Source organism: Onthophagus taurus, chromosome 2 (assembly GCF_036711975.1).
Source record: "Onthophagus taurus isolate NC chromosome 2, IU_Otau_3.0, whole genome shotgun sequence".
Lineage (NCBI taxonomy): Eukaryota > Metazoa > Arthropoda > Insecta > Coleoptera > Scarabaeidae > Onthophagus > Onthophagus taurus.
The window spans coordinates 10,616,426-10,639,903 of NC_091967.1; the positions used below are offsets into that span (position 1 = coordinate 10,616,426).

Here is a 23,478-nt window from a genome sequence, read left to right on the forward strand (position 1 = left end):
TCTTGCCTTGATCTTCGTCTTTCTTTAGCGGCGTACATTGACCGGCGACTTTAATGCGAAAGCGACCTCGAACAAGAGTATGTACACTTAGAATGGATATAGAAGAAGTAAAGATATGAAGCACCTCTAATTTTCGGACAGTATTTCGGAAGAGGTATACCGGAAGCGATTACCAATACATTAGCTTAAGTCTGAATGACCCCTGACACATACAACAATCAGACGGCTAGTTAGAATGTTATTAAAAAAGAAACGCAGTTTAAAGGAGTCAAGTGCGATCTTTGTAAAAGAGGCCCTGATGGACTAAACTATGGTATAATAAATAAATCGTAATAAATTCAAATTTAGTCTGAAACTTCCAGGTAAAATAATTTCGTATAATCGTCACAAGGTGTCGCTATTAAAGCTATCACCTGAGATAAAACAAATAAAAAAATCATTTATTACAAAATAAATATGAAATTATAAACATTTTAATGAATTATTTAAATAACAATTTTTCAATTACTAGATATTATTCAAATATTACTTCACTATTATAGATATCTACTTTATCGACATTATTGACATGCGTTTTACTTTTAAAAAAGTAAGGTTAGAAAATTGTGACAAATTCTCCCGCTAAGCTTTATATTGCACTTCAGTAAGATATTATTTTTGTATGGTTACGATAGTAACTGGAAAGATTTAAACTAATTTTAACAAGGATAAGTTTCTATTAATAATCATGTATTAATTACAATATAACCTATACAAATCATCACACCCCTATAGGTACTAATGCTTCACTTTTAACGTTGTTTTTTAGTACAAGAATAGGCACAATGCCAAATAATAAAAGAAAAAGTTCAGAAGAGCCCAGTAGTTCACGCCAGGTCAAAAGAAGAAAGTGTAAATTAAAATCAATTCTTTATTTGTGGTTTAATTTTAATGTTGTATTAATTAACAGTTACCCTAAATGAAGTTCCAATTGCAAAAGATTATAAAGAGGGTTTAGTTCTCGCTACCGGAGCCGGCGATGTTGGACAATTAGGATTAGGTAGTGAAGTATTGGAAAAGACTAGATTTGGTTTAGTTAATATTGATTATAAAATAATTGATGTGTATGCGGGTGGAATGCACACTGTGTGTTTAACACAAAATGGACAAGTAAAAAAATTCAATCATTTAAAACTATTTTTTTTATGATCATATATTTTTAGGTCATTACATTTGGTTGTAATGATGAAGGAGCACTGGGAAGATCCACAACTACAACTAACTCAGAATTTGAACCAGGTCTTGTGGATCTACCAGGAAAAGTTAAACAAATCACCGCTGGTGATTCACACACTGCTGCTTTATTAGAAGATGGGAAAGCTTATGTTTGGGGAACATTTCGGGTAAATTTAATCAATATAAAAAAAATTGATTATAAAAATATCTTTATTTTCTGGTTGTGTTGCAGGATTCGCATGGTAGCATGGGTTTAACACCATCAGGAAGTGAAAAATTACCATACTTAATGATGCCAGATCATGTAATAATTAAAATTGCTTCTGGCGCAGATCACGTCGTATTTTTAACAAATCATGGTGAAGTGTTTACTTGTGGTTGTGCAGAACAAGGGCAATTGGGTAGAATACCAGCTAGGAGTTCTGAAAGAGACTCTAGAAATAGTAATACAGATCAATTAGGTAATACAGATACCTAATGTGCTTAATTTAATTCTTTTATTATTTATATTATAAAATAAAAATTTTTTCAGCAAAATTTCTAGTACCTCGTGCCATAAGCATAAAACCTTCTTTAAAATTACATTTTGAAGATATTTGGGCTGGACATTATGCAACTTTTGCAAAAGTTGCAGGTAAAAATGACGTTTACGTATTTGGATTAAATAATTATAACCAAATCGGTACAGTTGCATTTAATTTTTATTTCTTTAAACACCTATTCATGTTTTCATTTTTCAGGTGCAAAAGAAACTGTAGAATATTACCCAACAGTATCGAATGTATTCTCCAAACATAATTGGCAATCAATTTGTTGCGGACAACATCACACTTTAGGGTTAGATGTGGAAGGAAACGTTTTTACGATTGGAAGAAAAGAATATGGTAGATTGGGTTTAGGAGAAGATTGCAAGGAGTCGGATGATTTAGTTAAAATTCCTTTATTAGAAGATAATAAGGTGATTTATATTGGAAATGGATCTGCAACATCTTTTGCAGTTACAGAAGAAGGTAAGTAAAATTAAAAATAGTAATAAATTGAGTTGTAAATTTTCTTTTTTTATTAGGAAAATTGTATGGTTGGGGTATGGGAAATAATGGACAATTAGGAACTGGTGGAGAAGATGATTGTTATGTACCAACACTAATTCGAGGTAACCAATTGGAAGGTTTAAAAGTGTACAAGGTCAGTGGTGGAGGGCAACATACTGTAATATTAGCATTATCTAATATAAACAATAACAAAACAGAATGATGTATTATTAATTTAGTAAGTATACTGGGTGTTACACAAAAAGCACTCCACACATGGGTTGTGTGCCATACTGGATTAAAATGTTTGGGGAATTCTTTGTGGGATACATATATATTTATATTATATACTTATGTATTTATTGCGATGTGTTCTATTAATTTGTAATCATTAATCATAGTATAAGTAACCGGTAATTAATTTAAAATAAGATCTGTTTGTAGTAATCAAAAATATATGCATGTATCTATTAATTTTTTTTCATATAATTTCAAACCGAGTGCCTTTAAGATATTACTGAAAATCATAATGGTTTGTTTATTTTGTTTCATAATAAATATTTTTTTAAAATAGATTGTTCTATTTACTTTATCCCATTGATGAAGAAACTTAAAAAGACATTCTAGAACTAACACTAGTACTGTTATTAGAACTGACCTAGACCTTCTGGTGTGATAAACACAACGCCAACTCTAGCAGTGGATGCTTTGCTTGGCCTATTTTTTTTGCATTTGCATATAGAGATAGTGGCTAGAACTACCATCTACAGGTTTAAGCAATACGCTTAAAACTGTTCCAACATGTCCTACTAATGGGCTATGGAAGACACTAAGCACTGATATTGTGTTATCAATGCCGTCAGATTTGACGGGATCACTACCAGAGATTAATGCTCGATACCAGATTGTACTGCCCAGTGGCGGCGCTACGTACAGGCGAAGCAGGCAGCCGCCTGTAGCGGCCGAAATCACGTTCTTCTCAGACATAAAAAACTGATATTAATCACGACTATCAGAAGTTACACTAACTGTATTAAATTTGCCATTTAGAGGAAAATCTGATGTACTCTTTGACAAAAATAACGGAGTGTTTTCGAAATATGGAATGTTCATTATCTTAGTAAAAACATACAAAATTAATTAGGTTTAATGGCACAAATGACTAAAAAAAAATTATAGGAATGGCAAAAAAGTCGATTTTTTTTTGTAATCATGGAAACAAGTCCCGATATCAGCCACAAAGAACTACTTACATTAATAATTCGATTTGTTAACACCGAATCAATGAATACGTATTTGGTGGAAGAAAATGTTCTTCCAATTGATTTTATTGAAGTAACTGACACTACAGGAGTCGATCAGTCAATAGAGAAACGTTTTCAACATACATTCGAATTTTTGCACAATCTTGCCAACCTAAGAAATCGAGAAAAAGATCGTCATAAAGCAAAGTATGAATTTGGAGATTACCCTTACACATAACAATAGAAAAGACATCGACAGCATTCAGCTGGCGGAAGAGTTGAGTTTTATTTCAAAACTTTTAAACCCAGGTGATACCCTATGAAGTTTTAAAATATATTTTAAACAACATTTGTTTAATAAATAAATATAAATAAATCAAAGTGCTTTTTTGAAAGGACACCTTTTTTGCATTTTTATTTAGGTAAGGGCAGCCAAATCCATTTTCGCCTGTAGCGGCCAAATCTCTATCGCCGCCCCGCCACTGCCTGAACGGCGGTCCTGGATCGAAAACTAAAATTCTCTGGTTCAGGCAGATATTTGCATGTTCACAGATGGATTAAAAATGCTGGAAGGGGTCGGGGCAGGAGTATACTGCCAGAAACTTCGGATTAAGCAAGCTTACAGCCTGGGTACGTACTATATTCCAGGCGAAAGTATTTGTTGTTGACATGCTGCTAAAATACTTCTTGAGAGAGGGATGAAGAACATGACAGTAGGATTTTTCTCCAGTCGCTGCAAGCTGTGAAAACGGTGTCGGCTCTGGTTAATGACTAAAAAAACTTTAAACACACTGAGTTGTGATAACAGAGTTTCTCTGATCTTGGTCTCAGGTCACTCTGGGGTTGCTGGAAATGAAGTGGCAAATGAGCTAGCACGAGAGGGTAGAGCTAAAGCATTTGTGGGTCCAGAGCCAGCAGTTGATATATCATTTGGGATGGCCAAACATAGAATTTATTCAATTCTTCTTGTGCTAAGTCCCTCAATTCTCGTTTCTGATACTTTATAGAGTCATATTCCTGTGGTGTGTTTAATATCAGTATTATGAGTGGAATTTAAAACATTTTCTGTGGTGGCCGAATGGTAAGCGATTATCAGGAAATGTTTGATTTTCGTTATATAGTTAAGTTCCTTGAAAAGCTGTAATTATTATTATTTTTCGTTTTTAAGTGGATTTCAACGGAAAGCTGAAAACGAAATGTTATAATTGTTACAGGTAACAAAACTAGTAGGATTAACAGTGCTAAACTGCTAAATTGCAGCAAAAAGTCAAGGAGGTATTTGGTTCACTTAGAATCTACTACAACCAGACGAAGTCATAAGCTCAGATCAGAGAATACATCAAAGGTAAAAACATGGGCATTGCTTCAGAGTAACCAGAAAAGGCTAGATAAAACAGAACCCAACAAAAGCAGCAAGTCTAGTGCTAGAGTTAATTTTAGTTGTTATTCATCGTTAGATTGTTGTATTTAACTAAAACTAGAATTAACTCTAGACTTAGAACTAGAATATTCGTGTCTGAAGACGTATATTTTGTAAAAATTTGTTTTTTTTTTCAAAAAATATTAATTTATTTGCAAAAAAAATCCAACAATCACAATGAGTTAATAATAATTTAATAAGTGAGAAAATATTTGGCAAGTCTTGGATAGAATTCATCAAATTCAAATTCAGGTTCATCCTCTTCACTTTCACTACTCGAAGCCATCATTTCAATTTCATCGCTATCCATACTTGAATCCCAATCATTACCACTTGAATCTGATTCATTTGAACTCTGATGTTCTTCCGGTTGTTCATAAATTAATTGGGGATAAATTACATTAGAAAACTAAAAGAAAATTTTGTATTATTAACATTTAAAAGACATAAAGAATTAAGTTTACTCTTATATTTTGAACTGGAGGTATTTTTTCAATGGGATTTTCAGCTAAGTATATTTTAAGTATATGTTTCATGTTTTCTAAAAGTTCCTCATCGAACTCAGTTATATGATTACCTTCCATATACAAAAATCGAAGTTCTTTCATTTTTATAAACACTTCAGGGATTGATTTAAACAAGTTTTTGTTTAAATTTAAATGTATTAATGCGCGGAGTTTATCAAATTCTTCTGGAAGAAAAGAAAGATTATTTCCTTCTAAAGTTAACCACCTAAAATTATCATAAAATATATTGATTGTGTAAAAAAAATTATAAATTATTTACCTTAAATTATGAAGTTTAATAATCGAATTAGGTAATTGGGTAATTTGATTATTTCTAGCGCCAAAACTATCTAATAATTCACACATACTAATTTCTTCAGGTAAATTTTTTAATTTACAATTATTCACCCATAAAGTAGTTAAATTTTTTAATTCTCTAATATTACTACTGATCTCTTTTAAAGGATTATTACATAAATTTAACGCTTTTAATTGGGACAACTGTTTTAACCCAACAGGGAATTCATCAAAATCGTTATTATCCAAACAAATCAACCACAATTTCTTTAAATCACCAATACTATCAGGAATCGTTTTTAGCTTATTCATTTGTAAAAGTAACATTTCCGCATCTAAACATTTAAACAGCTCTTTTGGTAGCTCATACAAATTGCTATCCCTTAATCCAATACGTTTACTTTTAGATTGTATAGCTTTCTCTATGACAAACATCACTTGGAGATGTTGAACGTAATCATATATGGGGTTCATCACTTAAAAAATACTAATTTTATGCGTTAATCGAGCACATTTAAGTAACCATTAATGATTTTTATTTATATTTTTAATAAAATTATATTTTTATAGATTTTTACATTGAATTTGACATTTCAAGTGTCAATAAACACAAATTATCAGCTGATTAAAAATTTTTTTTTATGTGAAATTTTATGTATAAATGTAATTAGCTTTGTTTTATTTATATGTTTTTGATTTTTTTTTGTTAATTTATAGTTATTAAAAAATCTTTTAAAATGATATTGTAGAAGGAAGTAATAAAAAAAATTATAAAGGTTTCTGTATAAAAGGTGTAATATTGGTTGCATACACTTAGGTTTTCGTATTGAACCATATTAGAATTGTTTATAAAATTAAAATTATATAAAAATGAATGTTTGTGTGTATGTCCTTTATAGAATCCTAAAGTATGCATTTGATCATGTGATGATCTTTAGCAAAGTTGTTGTGCATGAACCCACGAAGATTTCTATGTCAATGTAAATTACTCAAAATGAATAAAATATTTGCGTAATGTCTTTCCTTCAAATTTATTTTAGTTGCTGGCGTAGCAACGCGCGCAGGGTACAGCTAGTAGGATATAGACAAGGACACGTAAAGTTTAAAGTTTGCAAAAACGCATTTTGTGCATTTCATGGAATATCCAGAAAGAGAGTGAATGAAAATTCTAGCTTTTCATATTGGAATAACTAAGTCACTATCTGCACCAATATTCATTGATTATTATACACCATATATCTACGTCTAATACGGAAAAAGAGAAATTTGCTATATTAAAACTCAGAGTAATATTTTACAGCATTGAACTAAAAGGAATCCATGTTTAATATTTAGCAGATGTTTGGTGATTCTTAAGGATTTTCAAATATGCCTTCATCTTCAGATAGGTTTTTATTTACCTCTTTTGTATATTACTTTTAAGCCAATTTAAAATGTAACTTTTCATCTACAACTTTCTAACAATAGAAGTCAAATTTTTCATATTACTCGAAAGAAACTTTTCCTTATTCCTTGTAACTATTTCAATAAACGCGAGTTTCTATTTTGTACCTCGCAAAACTTTTAAAATTCCTCCTCTTTGCCCGACTAACAATAAGACGCAGTCAGTTGCAAGATCCCGTTTACGTTCTGAACGTTCTGAAGCCCAGTTTTCATGTAATCTTCCCCACCAACGAGTCTTTTACTTTATTTTGTACGTGTTTCCCGGCGAACTCTTGATTTTCTTACCACTCGAAGGGGGAAATGACACACGGCGTCGAAGGGAAACGACGGGAACCTTTAATAATTAATATAACTCCCTCCCTTCATCTTCCCGGTCTGATTCGGGGAATTGTACGATTCCTTCCCCATTTCAATCCAATTTTGTTATCTTGTTCTTCTTCGGGGTCAATTGACGACAGCCTTTTCATCTTTATAATGTCGGAAACGTCTAATAATTTATCACATCATGCTTTTAAAAAAAATATATTTTTCTGGATTAGTTAACGTGTAAGCTTTGAGTTTAATTTTATTAACTTGTAATATTTGAATATAACGATAGTATCATGTACTCCATGTGTATAATATGATCTTAATGAAGGGTGATGATGTACTCAACGGATCGGGACGGTGATTAAGTTCCACGTAATTAACACGTGTCCTTCAGGTCGTGTACATCTCCAAGAGATGTTAGGGATATACGTGTAATAATTATATGTAAACGTGTACCAAGTCTGCTAACTATTAATTAGGTTCTCATTAAATCAATTCGCGGTAAGATCAAAGGGGTCATTCATAAATAATTTGTGTCATAGCTAAATCATATAAAATAAATATTATTTTGTTTTTAAGAAATAAATAATTCATATTCCCTTGTGTAAAATGAGTAACAAGAAAAGAGGTGACAACAACACAAAGTTGCCGAACCCCATCGTTGTAGGGTCAAAGACCTGTGTGAACATTGCGTTTTCTTTCATACACCGATGAGATCGGGCGATTGTTAAAACGGGTCAGCAGCCGTGCCGTAACCCACTCCCCACGGAGAAGATGTCACCGAGTTATTCCCGCTGACGTAACACAAACCTATTAACACGTATCCGTCGTAAAAAAAGCGGCTTCTTTCATCTCGCCCTTTTTCTTAGGGAACGTCGAAGGATATATTTTCTTTTATTAGCTTCTCTATCAACAACCATGTCGAATTTGTCACTAAGAATATAAATAGAATAACAACAATATTTTTATTTCAAAAACTAACATGTAGAACTTAGTTAATGAGAGATTTTCTATAACAGTAACTTCATTTTTGATTCCGAAATTTTTATAATTCGAGAACCTCCACAACGTTCGTTAAATGCAGTCAGTGTAGTAGATTATGGTCTGAGTAAGTTTTGAAAAATCTCGACTATATAATTACTTTGAACATGCCCCAAAAGCTCCCTCTATGTGTTTATAATTTTTTACTGTAAGCAATTAATCCAAATACTTTTCCATTAATTTAAATGTCTTATTATCATTATTATCATTTAAATAACTTCTTAAACAGCTTCCAATTTACTTGAGCTTCTAATGGAACCCAATAAGGGACGCGCAATTGATGTGCGCAAGGGACACAATGCATTTATATATTTTTAGTCATGAACATCAAATTTTATGCCATTTTATGCCGATATTGACACAATGTCGAAACATTTTTGGAAAGTTGTCCATAGTTTTTTATGTAATATCCGGTGGAAGGACAGATTTTTCTTGGGCGATTACCTCGTTAAGTGCATGTAGAGTTATGGGACGATGGCCGATGAATTGCGCCTTTAATTATTCTCATAGAAAAGAAATTATAAGATCGGGTGACTCCAGGAATCTCTTCAAAATTGCTTCAGAACTTTGCAAAGTGTGAGTTATCGCTCTATATTATTGGAACCAGACTTCTCTTTCTTCATGGTCTCATATCACCATATACATCAAATCTAGAAATGGTACTTGAAGGTAAAGGAAACTAAAACAAAATCATGTGTAATGTTCTGAAGAATATTTTCTTCAAAACAATTTTCTTTCTTAATTCACGGGTATTCATCATTTTGGAAGGATGCATGTGCAGATGTTTATGCAGGATAGTTTTTACATTCTTATCAGACAATCCCAGAACAATTTTAAGTTTAAGTGCTGAATACTTTGGATGGAACATTTTTGGACCAGCGATGTTGTTTTTAAAGCACAACTTATTGCTTTAACGTTTGATACCTGAACTTCAATAACTTATCTATTTGGAACAGAATCATATCAGAAATGTCCGAACAGTATGCAAAATACACCAAATACTGGGGTCTTTTTACCGGACCTTGTACTATCAGAAATGTATCTACTTAATGTGTGAGTAGTAAATGTCATTTCACTTAGGTTACGGTCAATTTTCCATTTCCTTTATTGACATTAGAATACATATATCCAGAATAGATGTTTTCTAGTCCTGTTGCATTGGGTTGTGTTGGATTTTTTGTACCTTTACGACGCAATTGGAGTCGTATTGGTCTGTAATACCTGTTAAGATGTGCCAATTTATTTTTTTTTCTGTCTACAAAAACGAGGATATAAAATCGCCAGTTAGGAATTAAAGAAATATCAGTATTGTCCTCAATCAAGTACTTTCTGTGATGAAGTGGTACAATTATTTCTCTCAGTTGTTCCTTTGTTTTGTTGACAGGTTCACATCTTGGAAATATTCTTGAACCTACCGTACCAGTTTCCTTCGTTATTGTGTTATATTGCTTGTTAAATTTCACTTCTATGAGGTTGTATTTGTTTGTTGTATTTGTCCCACTTGGGTTCAGACATATTTCTATAGCATACGCCAGTTTTTAGCCTCTTGTAACGTTATTATGTCCAGAAACTTCTGTTGATGTCCCCCAACCTAACATTAGACACTAGACTTGCATGTTATGGAAAATATATTCCATCATAAAGCCAGTCTTTACTTTTTTTGCAGAATACGGTTGGAAAATGACATACTTGATAACCTGCATAAATTCTGTGGAAACCTTTTATAAAAAATTATCACCACTTGCGTGGTTTGCTTTCATTTCTCTGCAACGGATTTTAAAGATTCTATTTGGCGAGTCTTGGATCGCTTAACTTTTATTTTGGATAACCGCACGATATCGAGATGAATTCTGAACTATAAATACGCCTAGTTGATGATGGCGACTTCTTGCTACGAATCTAACGATTTCAATGAATCTTTCGATTCGCGGCAATTCGTAGCAATTCATAGAAACTTTTAATTTCCTTCCCATCTTTTATTCTTTATTCTCTATTTAAGGGGGCGGTTCAAAGCGTCGATGTTTATATACGCCGGGAGAGGTTACGTAGATGTACATTCACGACTTAATGCTACATATTTATAAAAAAGTAAATACGTAGGCTTGAAGTACATATATTACTCTACGGAATGACATATTTAGTATTCTAAAATAATCATGACGCTGACAGAAATAAATTACGAAAGTTAGTCATAATAAGGGCTTAATACAAATCGTTCTCTAGAAGAGATTAGGGACTTAAACGAGGTGGCAAATATGTCATCTAATGCTTATGTATCTTAGGAACAGATTCCGTATTCGTAAAAGTGCAATAGCTGTGTGATTATTTCATGAATGTGTTTTTTCTAAAGATATGCGATTTTGTCACAATTTTTAGTCATTACGAAAAGGTGTAAAATGGGTTGCCTAAAATCGACAAAACAGTACTAAGTAAACCTTTGGCAATTACTTTGTAGATGGCTTTAAGTACTAATTAAAAATTTAAAAAAAAAAATAAATATAAAAGATAATTAATTGCCAATAAAATGTTATAAAACGTATTATAAATTGATTACTAATCTTGAGTTGGTAATAACATTTGTTCATGGCCAATTTCTCTTTTAACTACAGAGTAAATAAGTATATATAACAGATAGAAGATTTGTAGGCAATTATGAATGAGTTGCTGATCACAGTCCTTCCGCCCTAATTTTTAGTGATTATATTAACACTGAGAAAGTAAGAAATAACACAGCAAATTGTTATCAAGATATAAGAACATAAATAATCTAAAGTAAAGTAATAATAATTTGTAATAGACATAGATAACAATAATACTATTTATTCACAAAAAAAACGGTTCTACATTATAAAAAATAATAAAAATCAATAACAACTTTAATTTTATTTTACAATAAAAAAACCATCTTAGAATAACAATTTTTACAAAACTATTTCACAATAAAAAACCATCATATACAGGGTGTTTCGGTGACTCGGGGAACAAATGTAACCACATATACTAGAGTGAGAATGATGACGATTCATGTAAAACAAATTAGTAAAAGTCCTCAAATTGCAAAGATACAGGCCATCAAAGTTATGAAATTTTAACACATTTTTCTAAATATCTTAAACACTATTTATGGTAAAGGGTTGAAATTTGGTACAGCGTAAACTAACATCACGTAAAATCATTAGGCAATTTTTGAGTTGGATCGGTACGCGGGAACAATGCTATACAGGCTGTTCATAAAGTTTGTTTGCTCAGAACTGTTTTATCCTATCATTACCCTACATTTATTTTTGCATTTTCTAATAGTAAATTTAGTTTAGAAACTTTTATCACTCTTAGAGAATATTGATAAAAACCACCGTTTCCGTATTAAATGCAAAAATGTTAGGCTCCGAATTCAATAACATTAAAAAAAATAAATAAATTAATAATTTGAATTAGCAATGACAAGTGAAAATCGAACTGAGCTGTCATAACTATTATGTATGCAACGTGTCCAAGTGTAGATTTAGCTAAATCACATTTTTAATTTGTTTTAGTTGGTTTAATAAAAGAACTCAAAAACAATAAATTAAAAATCAACACTAACAGGAATAATAAAAAAAGTACATAAAATAACAAGACAAGTAATAAAAAATACTAAAGGATGTTCAAAAACTTAGATTTCTTTTTTTTGGTAATAGTACTATTGAAATCGGAACCCAACATTTTTGGATTTAACACGAAAACGGTGATTTTTATGAATATTATCTAAGAGTAATAAAAGTTTCTAAACTAAATTTACTATTAGAAACTGCAAGAATAAATGTAGGGTTATGAAAGAATAAAAAAGTTCTGAGCAAACAAACTTTAGGAACAGAAGGTAAGCATTGTTCCCGCGGACCGATCCAACTCATAAATTGCCTAACAATTTTACACGACATTGATTTATACTGTACCAAATTTCAGCGCTTTACTGTAAATAGTGTTTAAGATATTTGGAAAAATGTGTTAAAATTTCCTAACTTTGATGGCCTGTATCTTTGAAATTTGAAGACTTTTACTATTTTTTTTTACATGAATCGTCATCATTTTCACTCTAGTATATGTGGTTAAATTTATTCCCCGAGTCACCGAAACACCCTGTATACAATATAATCAAGTGACGAATTCAGTAATGTTGTAAAATTAAATGCATGAATATTGTTGAAATATTAATCATTGACTGACGAAATTAAACCGATTTTTTTATCAATTTTATGAACCCAAGAGGTTCGAATCGCCACCTTAAAGAAAATACTAAAGAGACAAAAAAGTACCACTAAAGTATGTGCTTATAACCCATATTTTTTATGTTAATATTACATAGCGTTAAAAAGTTCTTATAAAATAAATCAAGGGGATGGTGAATTGCATCCCCTTAGAGGGTGCTAGGGAAGGTTAAGGTATGGTTGAAAATAAGGTATCAGCCAGTAGTACATACATACAAAAATTCAAATTCTATGGTTTACTTATACTCGAAATAAAAGATAAAATGTAAATTTTTGGCTCAACTTTGACAGCTCATAGCTCGAAAACAAAAGAGTTGGGACCCTATGTTTATATAAAAAACTTGTGTTATTTTGGCAAGTACTACATCCTAGCAAAGCTTCCCGATTAAAAACTGATCCACCTGTATAGGCCAAAAATCTGATTCCTGTGGAATTGGGTCGAAAATGTTTAATATTGTTGTAATACATTGTTAATGTTGAGTTAGGATCTAATACTGGTAAAAAATTTGTATTAACCAACATTTAGGTAATAGAAATATTTGAATAAATAATTGAAAATAAAAATTAATTGTTTAAAAGTAAAAATGTTAAGTTATGAAAATAACACCAACTATAACAATATTAACATTTCGCAAAAAAAAAAAAAAGAACACCAAATAATATCGAGAATAGGCATCGCGTAAGGCTAAACCAGAATATATTCCTCAATGAATAAAATATTTCAACGGTAGGATGACTAATTGTAAGCTGATATAAAAAAGCGTCGCTATGAATAACTGAATTACACTCTCGACGACCTCTTTTAACCAACAGCGGAACTATACAAATTTTTTTTGCACTTTTGCGAACATCACGTGATTGAACCGCGACCTTAAGTACGAAGGCTTTCACGCTCGGTGTTAATTGAACTGAAATTAGAATTCACACTAACTAGAAACAGATTCCGTGCGTCTTTGAAAAAGTGTTTGATGTTTCGGATGCCATGTTGCAACCTTCTTCAGAAGCAAGTTCAAAGTGTTTTCGTTTATTCAGAATTTTATCAATGATTTAACTTTTTTAATTCATTACATTTATGGAGCAGGTAGTAGAAGAGTTTCCAATAGGTTCCATAGATGTTAAATTGCTTCTAATTGTTTCCGATTACAGCGAAGAATTCTCACATTAACTCCAAATAACTTTTGCCTTTTTTGAAGTGGTTGAACTTAACACGTTGATTTTAAAACGTAAAATTTTTAAAAATATGTTAGAAAATTGCATTTAAACTGTTTCGATTCACTTAATAATTGCGACAATCGTATCTTGTTCGGTTCAACTGTACCCCCTGTATGTATTCAGTATTACGGGGGTGGGATTCATTTCTCCCCAGCACACGGTTTTATCTGGTTGGGGTTGTTGTGGAGGGTGGCACCCACAGTTAGATTGCCGTGGGGAGCTAGAAACGAATAGAAGTAGAACCGGGTCGAAACAGTTATCTTTGTTTCCAAGGCTTACCAAGCAATATGTTCATCCTTATCGGTTTTATACCAACTATCGTTATAACTTATTTTTTTTAAATGACGTAGTATTGTCAACGAAAATATTTGATAAACACGCGATTCATATTGTATTTCTAGATTTTCTATTAAAAATAGATATTGTATAAATTGAATAGAGAAGGTATTAAATTGAAAACGGAATTAATAAGAGTCTTTATGGTTTATGATCACGAAATGTTTATTATTGTTGAGTTGAGTTACTTTGTTCTGCTTGATTAATCTTCACCGATGTTTGTTTATTGTATTATTTCTTATTTGACCTAGTAAGTTTCCCTCGGTTTTAATTGATAGAAAGCGTGTTAGTTTGGTTTATGTTAACAAAGGATTTGAAATTAACTCATACATAGTTTTGTTAAAATTCTTTATACTACAAAAGTGAATCATTTTATTTAATAACGTTGATTCATTTTTTGTGGTTGTATAATTCTTAAATATGTCATTTTATAATTCGAAATATTTAATTTTCGATAAATCCGTTCTTCTATTTATTGATAAGAAATTCATGAAATATTAATTATTAATAACAAACATTTCTAAATAATGATTACAAAGCATTCCATTCCGGATTTCATCTTCAACTTTGCATCATAAAAATGCAATCATAGTGATTCACGCAAACATATTTTCACGTTTCCGGTGGACAATGTGGTTTGAATCCAGTCCAGTGTGAAAATTCCAGTTGTAAGAATGTGACATATTTTCCCGAACTTCGTTTTCGGTGTATCTATTTTATTCTTTTTCTTTTGAAGGCAAACTTTCCACGTTTTTTTTTCTCCTTTACAAAGCTCGGTGGTCTTCGTTTTCTCTAGGCGTCCCGACGCCGGCGTCGACATCAACGGACGTTAAGCGCATGCGTTCTCATTCAGTCAATGGTCGTCTCGTACGTTTAGTTTAAACTTAGACGTCGTCATCGACGAAGCTTCCGGGTTTTATTAAAAAAATCGAAATAGTTTCAGCGAGTTTTATGTTTTAATTATTTTTGTTTTTATTATTTTTATAACAAAATAAAGTTAGTGTTTAAAAAGACGGAGTGTAAAGAATTTTTTAAAATTAACTAAAACTATTATTTTGGTGTTATCAATAAAATAAATTGGACCAAAATTAAATCTTAAAAAAAGCGTAATCATTTTTATAAAAACTATCACAAACTTTTTAAAATTTTGTATTTTATGATATAAGTGTTACGCTTCTTGATACTATTTTTTTAACCGCAAAACGAACCCCTTTTTGCTGATTTGGGGTGTGTCTGAGGCCCGCCAACGTAATGAACTAACGCAAATAAAATCTCTAGGTAAGTCGATTAAATCTCGAAATTACTTTCTTACAGTATATGTTGATGTAATTTTTTGTTTGATTTTTACGCGGAAACTTTCAACACAAGATTGTCTCCCGGGAATTACCCGAAGTTGTGCTTTACGAAGGACGCTCAAGTCGAGTGTCTAGTTCCTGCACGTTGTAGATGGAACGTATTAAAGCCGGGTAGTTAAGGACTCTTCGGCTCATAAACGCAACATTTCAATATCTCAAGTATCACTCAACTTTTTTAATAATCTTCAGGACGCTGGTTTACAAACGTTTATTAAATTTATGATTTGTATGAAGATTAACCTCGTTTAATATGATATTTAATAATACTTTCTGATTTTTTTGATTATTAATTAAATTGAAACATTTCCTAGGGCTGCTTAGGCATTTTTGTGATTACCGGAAAATAATTTTGTATATAGCTTATGCTTAGTAAGAATATGAACCTTATTGCCAATAAAATATCGCGCTTCTCTACGGTGTTTACATTCTCGCAAATTAGTTCTGTATAATCCATGATAGAGATATTAAACGGATATTAAAGAGGTTCTGATTGTGTTGGTTTAAATATAAAAATGTTAAACAATGTTAAGTATCTGCTTTTAACTGAATTTGATCATAGATTTCAGAAAATTGATTTCGATTCTCGTTGTTGTCTACACCAAATACTACTTTTAACTTACTTTTGAGTACAGAAATACTTATTTGTCAGTTTTCAATAATATCCAAGTTTCTTCTATGAAAACGTCAATATGATCGAGATATCGACCAAGACGGCAGTGAACGTGTTAATGATACTGGGAAAAGAAAAGCATGGATTCGAAGAGAACTCATTCTCGCTCCATTTCTATATTGACAACTTACGGAAGACTAGATTAGACTTTTTGTATGTGTGTGGGCTGCCAGACCTGAGATGTAACCTGAGATTTGCCAACTTTATCTCCAATTTCTTTTCCTTTTTTAATGGAGGACTCTCTGTTTCATTAGTTACAGCTTATACGTATACAAAAGCAATTGTCTTTGGTGTAAGACATAGTATGGGGAGATGGCCAAATATGAGCCAGCAGAAAACAAATTGAATGTACTAAAAATCGAACTGCACAGCGCTGCCTGACCAAGAGCTGAATACAGAATACAATTTTGATTTTGTCTTAGATGGAAATTATTATATTAAATTTATATTACTCTAGCCAGATAATTCGAGTAAGCCTTTTAGTATACTAGAATCAGAAAATGCGGAACTGCATTAGGTATATTGAACAGGATTTCTAGTACACTCCATGCTAGATTTCAAACCTAGATTTATTGTCGGAGTGGAGAGTGAATCTTTGAAAGATGTTTGTTAAGAACTAGAACCTACGGCACCTTGGGACTACTCTAGACATTTCCAGTAGACCTTCTCCTACACTCTGTGCATATCAATATCCTCCACTATAACGGTTTGCGTAGTAGTAGAGTTAAATTATTGAATAGTAATAATATTTACATCTCCACATTTGCGTTCTCAAGCTTCAATCTCCATTCCATTCTGTCCCTTCGTATTGTCCAGTTTCGTATACCAATTTTTTTGGTGTCCTTCGTCACACCATCTCTACAGCATAGTTTAAGTAGTCTTCCTCTACTTGTAGTACATATAGGTTCTGCCGTAAATATCTTTTTTGCTAGGTCATCTTCGTCACTTCTTACCACATGACCTGCCCATCTCAATCTGCCCACCTTTATAGTTGTCACTATATACCTGTTTCCAGCTGACCCGTAGGCATTATGTAATTCAAAGTTACCTACTTCTACACACACCCTGTTCTCCTTTCTTTCGAATGTGGCTAGCATAGATTCATCTTTTTTCTGTCAGGGTTCATTCTTCGGAATCATGTACCAAAATTAGTATTATAAGGGTCGTATAAAAGGGTCCGTATAAATTCGGATCTTTGTGCTTCGGAAATGTTACGGTTCTGCAGGTACTGGGATAGGCCGAAATAATATTTATTCGCACTTGAGATGCGTATCTTAATGTCTACGTCCATATTGTTATCTATTATACATAAAACATCATTGACTGATGTTACTAAGTACTGAAATTCTGCGACAGTCTCAAAGTTCTGGTCATCAATTGTGATGTTTTGTCCAGCATCTCGCGGTCTTCTAGTAATAATAATAAACTTTGTCTTTACCTCATTGATAAGTAGGCCCATCCTTTCCGTTGAAGCTTCTAGAGTCAACACGGCTTCTTAATCTTTCCTTACTAATTTTGATATAATGTCCATTTTTCCAATAGTAGCCTTTTCTAATGCTATTACTCTGTCCACTTTTGGGCAATTACTGTATAGACGTCATTTTTAGTAGTAAATTTTGAATTTATTTTCTTAGGAACTAAAGGTTGCAGCACCATGGGACTATTATAGTTAATTCGAGTGCGCATTTCCTGCCTATTTACAGCCCCAGATTTGTCGTAGAGACGAAGAGGTCAATTTTTAGATATAGGACGTATATTTAGTTGTAATCATCTCTCATCTCTATGCTATGATAAATCTGGGAAGTATCCATAGACAGTCAGTTATTAGAGGGTACACTCAAATTATATAGGATAATTCTAGGTTGCTACACTTTTTGGAGATTTAGAAAATATATCTTCATTAATATATTGAATCTTTATTTGATTAACTTTAGCCATATTAGTTAAGTCAGCCTCTAACGTTTACACTTTATACTGAGACAGTGCTAGTAATTTCACAACGTGACCACTTTGTCCGAACCTATTAGGAGTGTGATTTTCTAATCTAGAAATGTGACACCTCCTAACAGTTCAGTAATTCCATTAAAGACCATTAATCTATGCGAGTTTTTAACAGAGATTTAACATTTATTACTTAAACAATTGTAGGAAAGATGCAAGTTTAGATTTTTATTATATCTTTAACCATACTATTTTCTTGACTTCACTCTTTGCTCAAATTGGATTCATAATATCTTAACCCGACATCAAGAGTAGATAATTCATATTGAGATCTCATACTGTTACAGAATACTTAATATACTTTGGTTTATCTTTCATTACAAGATTTTTACAATTACAATCTTTTCCATAACTTATTACTACAGCTACTAATATTGATCAATCATAAGAATCACACGAAGATTTAATCCAGGGTATTTCTTTTTAATTTTAAATCCACATTTCACCTAACATCAGATAAACACCCGGAAATTGGTTAGACAGCAAAGATTGATAAAATCACAGTTTGAGTGACGCATGATCGATTAAACTGAAACAACAATTTATTTTCTCTACTACTACATATAACGACGCTTGACGATCTATAGTACATTAATTAAATTAAAAGACCATAGTAATAGTATAAAAAATTTCGAATTTAACTTTCCCATTTTTTAAAGCGAACGTTTTGAACAGTACAATTACTTCGCTATGAATACCAAAACGGTTCCTTTAGTCCTCACTTAATCTATTAAAGGTTGTTAACGTGTTTTCGAGTTGTCATCGCGTTATCATTGCCATTCTTTCTATCAGTGTGGACAGAACCGGTTGAGGTTTTTCGTTTTATACCATGAACAATAATGGTAAGTTTAAAAATATATTTCTTTGTCATGTTTTATGTATTAAAACGGTGACCTACTTAACAAAACATAAAAATACCTTTAAATTTTTTGTTGATTGATCCATCGTTAAAATAAGAAATTCGGGTTTTCAAATTCACGTTGTAAAATGTCTGTTTCCGGGTTTAGGATGGCCGGAAACTGGTAGGTTAATATTATATGACCCGGTTCGGAGGGAAAACCGCTCGCCTGGCGTCCAAATAATTTATCCAAAGTATGTTTACAACCGTGGGACGTATATACTGTAGGATCGCGTTGTTTACTACTGTATTTATATGCTCCGAAAGACGTTTACCTCGTTCGTTTCTATGTGAAAATAAAAATCGCATAAACAGGAAATTAAAATCGTAAACGTAAATAGCAAATCACTTAAAACCGTTATGGTTTTGATTCATTTCGAGTAGAAATTCATATAAACCGAAATATATAAAATTTTATACATTAACACAAATTATGTACTAACTAGAGAACATTTTAATTAACTGATGTTAAACAATAGATGCATTATATATAGTTTGATAACAACGTAGGAACTATAACTAATCTATCAATGTATTTGCGGTGTAGTAGGAGTTTGCATCTCATGTTTAGATAAATTAGTACATTTCGAGATGGGATCGGACGGTTAGATGACGTTACTCAAACCACAATTTGACCTATATCTCCATAAACTCCACCGTTATTTCGGCAAATAGAGTGTCGCATATAACATCTGTCAAATTACTAACTCGAATGACTTGGGTGTAATTGCAAACGGTTTATGTAGAAATTCGTTTTTGATTACTATCGAATGTAATGGCTTAGAATAACTATTATTCTGTGGTAGTGGTCGGATGGCATATGTTTTATTTTTACCATTGTAATGTAAGTACTTCTTCAATTTATCCGTTTGCGAAACTCAGTATCCATAGATAGTAAAGTTAACTGTAAAGGACAGTTAGAAATTTAATAATCTAACTGTGTAATAAACAAGCTGCTTAATAAATATGCTATTTAATAAACTACCTAGTTAACAAACAAGTCATTTAATAAACAAGGTATTCATTGAACAATTTAATAAAATAATTAAAAAGTCGAAGTAAAACAATCCAACCCAACCTTTAACCTTCTAGCTAGATAAGGCGACGAACTTCTATAAATTGCGAAAATTTCATCAAGATATCTTAAGACTCCGATTTTTCACGATTTTTTAAAGATGATAGTAGAAAATTGTTACCTTCATAAAGTCATAAAAATTGAGGTTGATTTCAAAAGCTATTATCTCAAAGACGGATGGAGATTTTCAAATACGGTTTGATTCATGAAAAAGTACATATCTTCCTCTATAAACCATCAATATTTCATCAAGATATCTTAAAAATTCCATTTTTCGCGATTTTTTAAAGATGATAGTCGAAAATTGTTACCTTCATAATTTCATAAAAATTGAGGTTGATTTCAAAAGCTATTATCACAAAGACGGATAGAGATTTTCAAATACGGGTTGGTTCATGAAAAAGTACATATCTTCCTCTATAAACCATCAATATTTCATCAAGATATCGTAAGAATTCCATTTTTCGTGATTTTTTAAAGATGATAGTGGAAAATTGTTACCTTCATAATTTCATAAAAATTGAGGTTGATTTCAAAAGCTATTATCACAAAGACGGATAGAGATTTTCAAATACGGTTTGGTTCATGAAAAAGTACATATCTTCCTCTATAAACCATCAATATTTCATCAAGATATCTTAAGAATTCGATTTTTCGCGATTTTTTAAAGATGATAGTCGAAAATTGTTACCTTCATAATTTCATAAAAATTGAGGTTGATTTCAAAAGCTATTATCACAAAGACGGATAGAGATTTTCAAATACGGTTTGGTTCATGAAAAAGTACATATCTTCCTCTATAAACCATCAATATTTCATCAAGATATCTTAAGAATTCGATTTTTCGCGATTTTTTAAAGATGATAGTCGAAAATTGTTACCTTCATAATTTCATAAAAATTGAAGTTGATTTCAAAAGCTATTATCACAAAGACGGATAGAGATTTTCAAATACGGTTTGGTTCATGAAAAAGTACATATCTTCCTCTATAAACCATCAATATTTCATCAAGATATCTTAAGAATTCGATTTTTCGCGATTTTTTAAAGATGATAGTCGAAAATTGTTACATTCATAATTTCATAAAAATTGAGGTTGATTTCAAAAGCTATTGTCTCAAAGACGGATAGAGATTTTCAAATACGGTTTGGTTCATGAAAAAGTACATATCTTCCTCTATAAATTGTCAATATTTCATCAAGATATCTTAAGAATTCGATTTTTCGCAATTTTTTAAAGATGATAGTCGAAAATTGTTACCTTCATAATTTCATAAAAATTGAGGTTGATTTCAAAAATTATTATCTCAAAGACTAATAGAGACTTTCAAATACGGTTTGGTACATGAAAAAGTACATATCTTCTTCTATAATTTTTGATTTTTTAAAAATGATTATAGCAAATTTTTACCTTAACAAACCCTAACCTTCCTAGTTCTAATCCTAGAGATGTTAGATTGTTGTATATTATTTATTGAACTAAAACTAACACTAGACCTAGAAGTTCCAACTTTCAGCTATAACGGACTATAATTTTGCGTGTTTTCATGTCAACAGATTATTTGTACTCATTAATCATCGTGATAATAGTTGTTTTGTTGCATAGATCTTGTTGACATTTCAGGCAACAATCGATCACTTCTGAACCCTTCGTAATTTTCGGATAAAACGCACCAACAGTAACAGATTGGTTCTAATCCATTTAGAAGTGAACATGTTCATTTGTCAACGAGAACGTTTGCAATTGCTTTACAGAATTTTGTACATGTTCAGCTTGGATCGCCAAAAAGCGACCGAGATAACCGATGTTTATTGATTTTGTTACAGCGAAATTAGGTTATGATCATTCTAGCGTAAAATCTAAATTGCCATTGTAGAAATTCGTTGTGATGTTTTGATTTAAAATTTATCATAATTTCTTTATAATTTGATTTGAAAAAAGATTGATAATAGAAAATTCTTTTTTCATTTTACATCTTTGTATTCTATACCGTGTATGTCCTTGAGAAATACCGTAGTGGAAAATTGGCTCTCGGGGGTAAAAGTTATCAAAAGTTACAAACTTGGTAATTGGAGAAACACTGTCTAGGGATAACTTTTATAATGAACTTTAATTTTGTCTCGGAGAGCAAGTGAGAAAAATATCATTTCGCTCTTCTTCCCACATTTCTTTTTGAGATTTATTAAAATTTTTACAAAAAAATACATGAATTATCATAACATCAAATAATGTTGCAACTATATTTTTCCATTTTCACCATTGTTTAAATTTAATTACTACTTAATTAGAAATAGCACATAATTACAACTAACAAGCTTAACTATTCTCTTGCTGTCTACCGTTGGAGGAATTCGTGACCTTAATTTTATATTCTCTTGCAAATTCGTAATTAAGGTAAAATTACGTCACGTTGCCTTGATGATGTATTGTTTCCTTTTAAAGCAACTAAATTTTAATATCCTATTTATTTATATTAATTAATTAAGCAGACATTTTTAATTGTAACTGTAAATTTAATTTCTCTCAAGAATCAGGATTATCCTAGATAATTCGAGTGTGCCAACCGGTCCGTATTTACGTATCCTCATCTCCCCTAGAGAAAATTAAGATTTATTTTCTCCAGAATCCGAGGCTGCTGCACTCTGGAAGTACTTTAGATACATCGAATAGGCCCTCTAGTGCACTTCTTGCGTATGAACACCCCCGATTTTCAAATCAAAATTGTAGCACTCTTGAGCTACGCCAGATAATTCTAGTATCCTCTTCAGTTAGTTCCCTTCGTATCAGCAACCACAAATTTATCGTGAAGGCACAAAATGGGTAATTGTTTTCATTTTCGGTGTTAACTACTTTAAATACTTTAGACATTTTTTAAACTACTTTAGATACATCGATATCTGGTAAACTTTTTGCTTGAGTAGACTTAGGTTGCTGAAGTTTCTGGTTTTGAAGAAACGATATTTTAAGTTTAGAATTGGAACATTAAAAAAATTAGCTCTCTACCACTGTAGCAACTTTGAAGGTGCGGATATACAGGGAGCGTACTAAACTTACACATGGCCAGTCTCAGGATGCTGTATCTTTCAAAATTGATCGGTGTTAAGTTAAAGTTGCAGCCTTGCCTGCAAGTAAAAAAAATGTCAACCTTGAAAATTGTCCAGATATGTATTGAGTGACTTT

At 31.7% G+C, this 23,478-nt stretch overlaps 3 protein-coding genes across 9 annotated transcripts in view; 2 read left to right on the forward strand and 1 right to left on the reverse strand.

Annotated features, from left to right (window-relative positions):
* The first annotated feature begins 562 nt into the window (after nucleotides 1–562).
* Nucleotides 563–2,555, forward strand: LOC111426874 (regulator of chromosome condensation-like). 3 transcript variants are annotated; one of them, XM_023061715.2, is made up of 8 exons: nucleotides 563–643; nucleotides 809–891; nucleotides 950–1,149; nucleotides 1,203–1,382; nucleotides 1,448–1,676; nucleotides 1,748–1,897; nucleotides 1,956–2,225; nucleotides 2,282–2,555. In XM_023061715.2, the coding sequence occupies exons 2-8, from the start codon at nucleotides 825–827 to the stop codon at nucleotides 2,467–2,469; spliced, it is 1,284 nt and encodes a 427-aa protein (XP_022917483.1). In that variant the 5' UTR covers nucleotides 563–643; nucleotides 809–824; the 3' UTR covers nucleotides 2,470–2,555. The 3 variants fall into 3 exon arrangements, with proteins under 3 accessions (XP_022917483.1, XP_071050315.1, XP_071050314.1); XM_071194214.1 differs by lacking the exon at nucleotides 563–643 and adding an exon at nucleotides 660–729; XM_071194213.1 differs by lacking the exon at nucleotides 563–643 and having other exon boundaries at nucleotides 737–891.
* Nucleotides 2,556–4,999: 2,444 nt separating this feature from the next.
* On the reverse strand, nucleotides 5,000–6,317 carry LOC111426857 (leucine-rich repeat-containing protein 69). The gene is made up of 3 exons (XM_023061674.2): nucleotides 5,697–6,317; nucleotides 5,375–5,642; nucleotides 5,000–5,319 (listed from the first exon to the last, which is right to left on the reverse strand). The coding sequence occupies exons 1-3, from the start codon at nucleotides 6,185–6,187 to the stop codon at nucleotides 5,104–5,106; spliced, it is 975 nt and encodes a 324-aa protein (XP_022917442.2). The 5' UTR covers nucleotides 6,188–6,317; the 3' UTR covers nucleotides 5,000–5,103.
* Nucleotides 6,318–15,183: 8,866 nt separating this feature from the next.
* Nucleotides 15,184–23,478, forward strand: part of LOC111426880 (liprin protein kazrin) — a 45,785-nt gene continuing 37,490 nt past the window's right edge. For 4 of the 5 annotated variants that reach the window (XM_023061722.2, XM_023061723.2, XM_023061725.2 and 1 more), the window contains exon 1: nucleotides 19,096–19,166. In XM_023061722.2, the coding sequence (XP_022917490.1) occupies nucleotides 19,154–19,166 (13 nt within the window). In that variant the 5' untranslated portion in view covers nucleotides 19,096–19,153. Of the gene's footprint in view, nucleotides 15,577–19,095; nucleotides 19,167–23,478 lie in introns of those variants that run through there. The other variant, XM_023061726.2, reaches the window with a different exon arrangement.